Here is an 11128-nt window from a genome sequence, read left to right as displayed (position 1 = left end):
TGCTTCTTTTTGGACTGGAAGAATGTTTAGAATCCTCTTGCCAATGTGTGCAAAGGATTTTAAGGACTACAGTCCAAAAAAAAGTAACTTAGAGTCATAAAAGTTGGATGGAATCTTGAAAGTCATTGAGTTCAACCTCTGCTTTTTATGGGCTCTGCAATGTAAACTGCAGCATCCCTGACTAACTGCATGCCCTCCAAGATTTCACACATGAAAACTGGGACAAGTGTGGCCAAGCAACATCAGAGTTGGGTCAGGATGGCAAATGTTATTAATGAGGGAGACCAGACAAGGTAGGAAAGGCTGCAGCAGTTTGCTGTTGCCTCAGCCCAGTGGCATCACTAAAGGGGCGCAGAGGGTGCGGATGGCACCAGGTGACACCTTAAGCAAGGGGAAGAGACCCTACTGGCCTAAGGACGAAGTTGGGGAGCGGCATCCATACAACGCATGCCCAGGCCAGCATAATGCCGCATGCCGCACCACATGGAGGGCGCCATCACAGTGCTCCTCTGGCGCTGCGTCTACCCGGCATTCCCAAGGATTCTATATGGTGTGAAATGACAGGAGGTCAAAGGGTGGGTGACACCATGAGTGACCCCATTGGGTGACCCTGAGCCTCCTGGAAAGGCAAGACACTTCCTCCTCCTGTCCTCTCTCCTCTGCACAGTAAACTGAATGCAAACTACATTTGTACTTTGAACTGCATCCACACTGGAGAAATAACCCGGTTTGGCACCGTTTAACTCTTTATCTGGCTCTTTGCTATGGAATTCTGGGAGTTGGCGTTTGTTGTGGGGCCCAGAGCAGAGCTCTGCTCCGCTCTGGGCCTACAACGAACTCCAACTCCCATAATTCCATAGCAAGGAGCCAGACAACAAGTAAAAGCGGTGCCAAACCGGGTTATTTCTCCAGTGTGGATGCAGGCTTGGAAGAAAAGCCCCGGAACCAAGTGCTGGGCTCCTTGTTTCCAGCCGGACCTATTTATGGGGACGGACAGCCCTTTTTTCCTATTGTTACGCAGCTGTTTTGTCCCTCTCCTGGTTCCCTTTCACTTTGGGGCCCCAGTTCCATCCCTCTTTGTTGCTCTTGCTGCTGGTGGTGGTGGTGTTTTTTTCTGCTTCTGACACGTGTCTGCCCCTTCCCACGTTCCCCAGGGCACAAAGGAGGCGCCATGGCCGGCTTGGAGCTGCTCTTCCACTCGGTGGCACCTGGGATCTCCTGCCCTCAGGACGCCCTCCTCTGCTACCTCCACTGGAAGCTCATCACCCACGACTACCGTTGCCTGGGGCCTGGGGACCAGGTGAGGATCCAGGAAGAGGGGTTGCCAATTTCACTCCCCTGGCAGGGCTCCTCTGCCCCTTGGAAGCAGGATCCAGGAAGAGAGGTTGCCAACTTCATTCCCCTGCCAGGTCTCCTCTGTCCCCTTATAAGGCAGAGTCCAGGAAGAGAGGTTGCCAGTTTTACCCTCCTACCAAGGATCCTCTGCACCGTTGGAAGGCAGGGTCCAAGAACAGGGTGGCCACCTTCACTCTCCTGGCAGAGCTCCTTTGCCCCTTGGAAAATAGGGTCCAGGAAGAGGGTGGCCATCTTCACTCCCCTGGAAGGCAGGGTCCAGGAGGAGAGGTTGCCAACTCCACTCCACTGGCAAAGCTCCTCTGCCCCCCTTGGGAGGCAGGGTCCAGGAAGAGAGTGGACAGTTTCACTCCCCTGGAAAGGCTTCTCTGCTCCCTCAGCAGACAGGGTCCAGGAATGGGTTGCCAATTTCACTCCCTTGGCAGGGCTCCTCCTCACCTTAGCAGACAGAGACAAGGTGACCAGAGGCTCTCCTTTTCCTAGGCATGTCCTCCATTTCAGCCTTCTGTCCAGGAAGAATTCCAAAAGGTCCTCCATTTTGAACATGACTAAGGCTGCATCCGCATGGCCAAAATAATCTGGTTTGACATCACTTTAACTTGCGATGGAGAATGAGTGAGTGAGAGAAGGGCTCAAAACAATCATGATCCATAAATTGTGACAAGAACCAGACTCTTCTATCCTACACTTCATCCTCACAACAACCTTGTGAGGTAGGCTGGACCAGAATTTGTGTGACTGGCCCCAAAGGGGTTTATTGTTCCAATGGAGACTTGAAGCTAGATCTCCCATGCCCCATCCTGATGCTCCAACCACTGCACTGCCCTAGCTCTTAGATAAAATTAATATGTAGTGTAGTTACGTCCAATGTTATGAGAAAGTGACTTTTTTGGACCATAGCTCCCAGACTTCACCCAGCAAGCATGACCACTGGCTGGGGGATTCTGGGAACTGTAGTCCAAAAAAGTCCCTGGGTATGTCCTGAGCCCTTCCTCAACTGCTTGAAATGGTGGAACTGAGCCAAAACATCACCTCTCTCTCTTCTTTGGGGGGAATGACTGTTGCCCAGCCAGGTGTCAATGAGAGGAAGTCGGAGATGCTCCCCACCGGGTGGAATGCAGACAAGGAGCTCTACACCCTGCGCTACCGGCTGAAGGACGACTCCCGCGACCTCCTCCTGAAGGCAATCATGATGGACGGCAGTATCATCCTCAACATCATGGTGAGGTGGCTTCCTTCCCGAAGAGTGCAGTGTCCCTCTGGCAATGGAGGAGGATGTGGCAATGGCCATGCAATTCCCCTCCTTCATTTCCAGACTTTCTGCCTTGAAGAATGGTGAGGAAAGGGAGATATGATCTGTGGTCTATGGAGTATAAAGCTAACCACACCATGGGTCTAGCCACCTTCCATAACTCCTGCAACCTCTGGCTTTCCACATCCCTGGCATTGTTCCCTCTAACCTTCTGGTGTTGTTCCCTCTGAACTTCCACCATCCTGGCATTGTTCCATCTAACCCTGGCTTTGCTCTTTCTGATGTTCTCCAACCCTGATATTCTGCAATCCTGGTGTCGTTCGCTCTGAACGTACGTGATCCTGGTGTTATTCCTTCTAGCCTTACCCTTCCCTGACATTGTTCCCTCTGGCCTTCTGCACCTCTGGCGTTGTTCCTTCTGGCCTTGCACACCCCTGGCATTGTTTCCTCTGACTTTCTGCCACCTTGTGCCCTCCAGAGATGTTGAGCTACAATTCCCCAGCCTGCATGCCCAATGCATGCTTCCTTCTGGCCTTCCATGACCCAGTGATGTTCCATCTAGCATTCCACAACCCTAACATCAGGCTATTTGAAGGTGCTGGACAACAACTCCCCAGTTCACTTGTTCCCTCCAGGCCTTCCACAACAGAGATGTGGGGCACGTCTTGCAGAAAGCCAGAAGAAACACTACCAGGTTGCAGAGGGCTGTAGAGAACAATACTGTAGTTGGAAAAGGTCACAGGGAACAACAACCCTATACACACAGGCGCCACCATTATTACGTGTCGGACGCATAGCGTCCGCACGTCGCACGGCGCTTATGATGTCACGAGTGCACCATTGGCGCCTCGCAGCATCATAACCGCGCCAAGGGAAGAAGCACCATTTTGGGGCCCGTTACAGACCGCCCAAAAGGGGTAGTCTCGGGCCGCTGCCGGTTGCAGCGCGGAGGAGTCTCAGCAGCCAAACCGCGTGACTCCTCCGCTCTGCAAAGAAGGAGCGCAAAAATCGCACTCCTTCCAGCAACCCGGAAGAGACGCCGCAAGTGCCAAAGCGCACACTTGCAGCATTACTTCTGGGCTGTGACGTGTGGACGCAGAGCATCCGCTACGTCAAAATGGCGGCGGCCGTGTGGAACGGCCGCCGCCATTGGTTACGGACTCTGTCCATAATAGGGTACGGGGAATCTGGAAGAGACGCCCCTTTTTCAAAATGGGACATCCTAAGGATGTCCCTTATGGCGGTGTGTAACGCGCCACGGGCTTCTTTTTTGCTCCGCGCGGGAGCCGCACGGTTTGGCTGATACGGCTCCCTCGCGGAGCAACCAGCAGCACTGTCAGACCGCCGCTTTTAGGCGGTCTTTAATGCGCCTCAGTTAGTCTCAAAGGTGCTATAAGATCCTTTTGCATACTAATCTCAGCCAGTTCTAATGGGAGCTGCCAGCGATTGAACCTGCTCTCTTCTGCAGCTGTGTCACAGACTCTGTAGGCTTGGCCCACAGCAAGAAATTAACAGCTCTGGGTAGCAACACTCTATGGTTGTGGTTGTTTTTGATGTTAGTAGAAAGCAGCCCAAATGAAGGAGAGGTTAAATCAATGAAAAGGAGTAGGAATTTGCATAGAGAAGAGGATAGAAAGAACCATCTCCCACCAACCTGCCTCTAGCTGTGTATCTAGGGGACAGTAAGGCCTCACACATCTATTTGTCATGGCTGCAAGGGTGCCCTTTCCCTGGGATGTACATGGAAGGAGCAGTGTGGTGGAGGGCAGTGCCAAGCATTCTCCCACCTGTCTCCCCTTAAATAAGGCATTCCTCATTCTCTACTAGTGTCCCATCTCACTCTCTTGCAAATGTGGACTGCCCCCTATATCTTATGGCAGTCCCAAACTCAGTGCTGTCTTCTTTCCTTCCCCCTCCAGGAGCCCAAATCCCAGAAAGTGGCAGATTTGACCTTGAAGGTGACTGACTACGTCAACCCGGAACACCTGGCTGATTTTGACAAGTAACTGTTGCTCTTTTTCAACTTTGTAGGTCCAGGGTGAAAATCACATGGCCTTTGGGATGTTGTTGGGCTGCTAGTCTCATCAGCCCTGGCCAGCATACCCAGTGATGGGGCCAGAAAAGGCAATGAGGGTTAGACTCCAGCAGCCCCTTAGGGCCACATGATTCCATCAGTTTGGGAAGGAGGTCTTGGAGTGCCATCTCACGTACCAGTGGCAAATTAAACCAAGAAGAATCCTGTTTGGTTAGATTGTTGAACCCGCACAGTACAACACAGAGAGAGGCTGGAATCCTACCAGGTAGTCCCATATAGAAGACACCCACTGAATCATTTGTTGAATAGTGAGTTAACACCTAGGTAAAAACCAGTTCATTCAATATATACTCTACACAGTGCTACAAAGCTACTTTGTAGCTTTGGGCCACAATGATCTACCATATATACTCAACTATAAGTCGATCTCATATATAAGTGGAGGACATGTTTTAGGACCAAAATTATGGATTTTGATATGACTCATGGATAAGTCGAGGGTAAAACTTAGGGGCATGTTACATAGGATATAAAGGATGACATTTACTGTCTTCATACAGAAATGTCTTATTCAGATCCTTCTAAGCCCAGTTCCTCTTGGCACTCCTTTGAGGGGAAGCACCAAAGGGGTGCCACCACTGCCATTTTCCCATCCAAGCATTCAAAAAGGCCAGAAGCAGCATCATGGTAGAAAGAGTAGATGGGGTTGGTGCTTCTTTTGGGTGAGCCCCAGAATGAACTAAGCTCTTACCTTTTGCCACTCTACTCAGAGAAGGGAAAGAGTTCAGTGTAAAATACAGTACTTACATTGACCTGTGGATAAGTCGACCCAGCTTTTGGGGATCAGTTTTTGCACAAACATTTCTAGACTTGTACATTATATACAGTATTTTGTTTTCTCTTATGGCTGGTGAAATATTTCCAGGAAGTGATGGAGGTCAACATAAATGGGATTCTGGCAATTGAACTGAAAAAAACTATTTTTCTACCATTAAGCTTCTGCTGAACTTGCAAGCCACTGGCCAGGCCCAGGTATGCTTAGTGTCAGACCGAGGGTGCATCTGCACTATGGAAATGATGCAGTTTGACACCACTTTAACTGGCATGGCTCAGTGCTATGGAATTCTGAGGTTTGTAGTTTTGTGAGATATTTAGCCTTCTCTTTCAGAGAGCTCTTGATACACAACAAACTACAAATCCCAGAATTTTATAGTACTGAGCCATGACAGTTAAAGTGGTATCAAACTTCATTATTTCTGAAGTGCAGATGCAGCCTGAGATATATATAGTGCCTTCAGACTGTGCAATGGAGCTGTTTTCTATAAGCAGAAAAATCCATAAAGAATTTTATTTGTAGAGAGGCACACATAGAAATGTCTCTCTGTGTGTATACATGTACACACAGTGGGCTCTTCAGCTGTGCAGATGCATGCAAATCAGGGTTGCATATGGTCATCCCACCTCAGTGCAATGAGATGTAGCCAAAGGTCTTTGCCAACTGTCAGATTAACAATCTGCAAACCACTCTGCGAGTCTTTGTGGGTGAAGAGTGGGGTATAAATACTCAGAATACAATAAATAAAATAAAACATTTCTGCTCCCTACATGAGGTAGGCAATTTGCACAGCGTCTGTTGCATGATTTTGAATTTTGCTTATTGTGAGGAGGAGCAAGATGTTATATTAAAGCCCTATGCCCTGACTATCTTCTTCACATTTTCACTGGGTGTGGAGATTTGGCCAAGCGTGAACTGCACCCTGGTAAGCTTATTTTTGGTTTCACCATGAGGACTAGAAACTTGCCTTTCGTTTTAAATGTAAACTGTAATAGGAATAGAGGAGCATTTTTGTGGTTGAGTCAAGCTTTTGTAAACAATATCATAGTTGTGTTAACATTCAAAAAAATGTATGTGGCATGAGGTAGACTAAAAATAAATCTACTAGAACAACCTCTCTTGTCTGAGCATGAGTCAAATTTAAAAGTGGTCAGACTTGTTCATGGACTCAGTATTGGAGAAATGACTCTTCTTCCTACTAATAAAGCAGGTGTTGACCATGCCTTCTGCCACACCTTACCACACCTCAGCTTGAGACTATGATTGTCACTATTATTATATTTATTTATAGCCTTCTTTTTCTCCAAGTCCTAATTTTGGACATGCCCAAAGGGGGTGTCGGGGGGGAGGTAAGAGAACACACACACACCTAACGATATTAATATTTGGGCACATTTGTACAGTGCGTCCTCGCCTTACGCGGGGGATCCGTTCCGGATCCGTCCGCGTAAGGCGAATTCCGCCTATGCTCGAGTCCCATTGGAAACAATGGGGCTCGTGCGTGGCGGCGCGGATGCGCACAGGGCGCAACAGGCACGTGTGCCCATTCAATTGAATGGGATGTGCCGCCCTAAGCTGTTTACTGTCTGTAAGCCAATTACCCCCAAGCTGGGTTCTCATTTTACTGACCTGGAAGGCTGAATCAACCTTGGAGCCTTTGGAGCTTTGATGGTGTCTTCTTGCACGGCAGAATGAGGTTGGACTGGATGCCGCTTGTGGTCTCTTCCAGCTGTATAATTCTATGAAATACTCTTGATCCAAGCCATCAGTCATGCTGGGAATTGCATTTTAGCACATCTGGAAGGCACTGGCTTAGAAGAGCCTGGTTTGCCCCATGAAGCTAGGCTAGACATGATTTCTTGGGCCTCTACACTTTGCCTTTGACGAAAGTTAGACTGGCCCAGACTTTAACCGCCTCTCTGACTTTCCTGCCCCAACAGGGTCTACCAGAACACAGAGGAACTGCAGACACGAATCGTCCACCACATTGTCTCTCCCTTTGAGGACACCAAAGAACACATCCGCACCAGGGAGGAGCCCAAGCATGAGAGGAACCCCTCTCCTCCCAACCCGCCTGACCACGACCCACTGTGGATCCCACCTCGACATCCTCATGGCAGCCGGCAGCCCAACTGGTGAGTTCCTTTGCAAAGCAGGAGAGGACAAAGAGTGGGCACCTCTCGGGCCTCACAAGGCAGCATATTGCAAGTTAGTCATGATGGCGAGAATAATATCTCTTGCCTGCTTAGGGATGCTCCTATTTTGGTGTCACTTCATACCTGGAGGCTGGCATTAAATGAGGAGTAGGGAAAGTATTGGCCATGTGTGGGTCACAAACTCGTATGTAGCCCAACAAAATCCCCAGAATTCTAAGTTTTTGAAAATAAAACCTGACATTAGAGTTTGCTGTTGAAATTCACAGATGTCCCACTTCAGCGTAATCCCATAACTGTCAATGGAAATGGAAGGGGAAAAGAAACTAAATGTGTTATAGTCAGCATCATAGTTGATAAAATTCCATTTAGCTGCTGTTATTGTTGTGTGCCTCACGCTGACTGGGGAATTTGGGAAGTTGTAGTCTAATAAAGTGATGTCTCCAAGATAGAGGGTGGTGGTTGTTGTCGTTGTGTACCTTCAAGTCATTTATGACTTAGGGCAACTCTAGGGCAATCCTACCATGGGGTTTTCTCGGCAAGATTTGTTTAGGGGGCTGCCTTTGCCTTCTTCTGAGGTTGAGAAAGCGTGACTTGCTCGGGGTCACTTAGTGAGTTTCAAAGCAGAGATTTGAACCCTGGTTTCCAAGTCTCCCAGTGCAGCACTCAAACACTACACCATGCCGGCTTTAAATATACATGTACATAGTTTTAAATTGTTACAGCCTTTAAAACTGTTTTAACTTCTTTAACTAATATTCTTTTACCCTGTTTAAATTATTGTACCATTTTAGTTGGGAATTGTTTCAAACTGTTTATATAGTCCTGTTTCTAAATTTACCCAAGGTCTCACAATAAAAGCATAGAATTTAAGTCTTTTAAGAAATAAGTACATAATGTAGCTATGTATTTTCAATTTTTAAAAACCCTTTAAAGAAATCAAGGAGCAAGCAGTTGACCAACCTGGTTGTAAAGGCTGCTACAGGTGCTTGTCCCTCTATTAAATGAAGGACTGTTCAAACTTGTCCAAAATCTGAGTGAATCTGCCCTCCTTTTTAGGCAAGACCCCATGGGACCCTTTGCTGTTGGTGGAGAAGATTTGGACCCCTTTGGGTAAGTTTCTCTCTTTATCTAAAGGGCCTTTTTTAAAAGTCCCTTTCCCAGAGCGATGGGAACAGCATACAGAATCACTGCCAATATGCTACTTGTCTGGGGCTATGGAGTTGGTACAACAAACCTTCAACTCCTCTACTTTTATGCCACCCAACTCTGACTCCTTCATAAATGGTAAATGTATCTTAATCAGTAATAACAGATTTACTATAGTACAGACTCATCGGGAATTCTAAGATCCAAAACGTTCCAAAAAAAACCAAAACTTGTTTCATGGGTGGCTAGGATAGTGACACCTTTGTTTCCTGGTGGTTCGGTGTACACCATCTTTGTTTCATGCACAAATTTATTTTCAAAATAATGAATTAAATTACCTTCAGCCTATATGTATAAGATGTATATGGAACATGCATGAATTTTGTGTTTAAACTTAGATCCCATCTCTAAGGCTGCATCAGCACTGCAGAAATAATCCAGTTTAACACCACTCTAACTGTCATGGCTGGATGCTATGGAATTCTGGGAACTAAAGTTTGTTGTAGTTCCAGAGTGCTCTGACTGAGAAAGGAAAGCTGATTATCTCACAAAACTTCAATTCCCAGAATTCCATAGCCATCCAGCCGTGGCAGTTAAAGTGGTGTCAAACTGGACTAATTCCTCAATGTGGATGTAGCCTAAGATATCTCATGTACATATATGCAAATTCAAAAAGCAGCACTCTCATCTTGTCTACCCCCCAATAGCTACAACCTGATACCACCACAGCTGTCTTCCCAAATGTTTATTTGTGAACCTGGAATGCATTTAATCATTGACTGAAATTAGCTTTGAGAAGACCTGCTCACAGTAGTGCATAATTTCAAATACAGATGCCACATCCTGCATAAAGTGCACTGTCCAAAACTGGACATACAATATGATTCCTGTATCTCCAGGACTGGTACCCATGGTTTCACTAACCCACATCTGAAAAAATATGTTCGCTCTAGGCATTTTCTAGGTCCTCCAACACAATTCTGTGGTATGCTTGTGGCAAAAGTTGTTCATAGAATTGGGCTGGAGGACCTAGAAATGCCTAGAGAGGTGTTCTCTCTAGGAAACTCTCTAGGTCCTACAGCACAGCTCTATGGTCAACCTCTGCCAGAAGTCATTCATTTCAATAAGTTCATTATTATCTGCAGTTTCGCAATTTCACAGTACATCTATGACCAAAAGGGTGCTACAGGGGATCTGCCCTTGGCCTAGTGCTATTCAGTGTCTTTACGGATGAAACAATGGAGGGCATGCTTATCAAATTTGCAGATGACATCAAATTAGGAGGAGTAGCCAATAGCCCAAAGGACAAGATCAGAATTCAAAATGACCTGAATAGATTAGAAAGCTGAGCCAACTAACAAAACTAACGCAATGAATTTCAGCACAGAGAAATGTAAGGTTCTGGACTTAGGCAGAAAAAATGAAATGCATAGATATAGTATGGGGGACACTTGGCTTAACAAGACTACATGTACTAGGAGTCCTAGTAGACCACAGGGTCAACAGGGTGATGCAGCAGCTAAAAAGATCAGTGTGATTCTAGGCTGCATCAATAGAAGTATAGTGTCTAGATCAAGGGAGGTAATAGTGCCACTCTATTCTGCTTTGGTCAGTCCTCACCTGGAAGACTGTGTCCAGTTCTGGGCACCACAATTCAAAAAGGATGTTGAGAAACTCGAGCATGTCCAGAGGAGGGCAACCAGAATGGTGAAGGGTCTGGAACCCATGCCTTATGAGGAGAGACTTAGGGAGCTGGGTATGTTTAGCTTGGAGAAGAGAAGGTTGAGAGGTGATATGATAGCCCGATTTAAGTAAGTATTTGAAGGGATGTCATATTGAGGAGGAAGCAAGCTTGTTGGCTGCTGCTCCAGAGAGTAGGGCCTGGAATAGTGGATGCAAACTATAGGAAAAGAGATTCCACCTAAACATTAGGAGGAACTTTCTGGCAGTAAGAGCTGTTTGACAGTGCAACACAATCCCTTGGATAATGGTGGAGTCTCCTTCTTTGGAGGTCTTTAAACAGAGGCTGGATGGTCATCTGTCGGGGGTGCTTTGTTTGTGCCTTCCTGCATGGCAGGGGTTGGAATAGATAGCCCTTGTGGTCTCTTCCAACTTTATCATTCTATCTGGAAACATATCCCCCACAAATATTTTAATGCTCCAAGTAAGAGCAGACTAGAACTAAATAAATTGGAACTACTCAGAAGAGGCTTTACTGGGCTAGAGTGCATTCAGGGGCTAGCCTGAAGAAGAAGAGCCCTCCCTCTGGTCCATCTGCCTTGGTCCAGGCCTCAGAGGGAGAGAAGAATGCTGGACCTGATTCCCTCCACCCCTCACCATTCCCTTCTCCT

General features: G+C 47.0%; 1 protein-coding gene across 1 annotated transcript in view; it reads left to right on the top strand.

The window, feature by feature from the left end:
- The first annotated feature begins 966 nt into the window (after positions 1-966).
- Positions 967-11128, top strand: part of PSMF1 (proteasome inhibitor subunit 1) — a 13304-nt gene continuing 3142 nt past the window's right edge. Inside the window, exons 1-5 of the mRNA XM_042464848.1 lie at positions 967-1300; positions 2423-2575; positions 4525-4607; positions 7416-7610; positions 8688-8741. Coding sequence (XP_042320782.1) covers positions 1172-1300; positions 2423-2575; positions 4525-4607; positions 7416-7610; positions 8688-8741 — 614 coding nt within the window. The 5' untranslated portion in view covers positions 967-1171. The remainder of the gene's footprint in view (positions 1301-2422; positions 2576-4524; positions 4608-7415; positions 7611-8687; positions 8742-11128) is intronic.

Source organism: Sceloporus undulatus, chromosome 4 (genome assembly GCF_019175285.1).
Source record: "Sceloporus undulatus isolate JIND9_A2432 ecotype Alabama chromosome 4, SceUnd_v1.1, whole genome shotgun sequence".
Classification (NCBI taxonomy): Eukaryota; Metazoa; Chordata; class Lepidosauria; order Squamata; family Phrynosomatidae; genus Sceloporus; species Sceloporus undulatus.
Note: the sequence above shows the minus strand (reverse complement) of the source record. Positions and strands in the feature narration are given on the sequence as shown.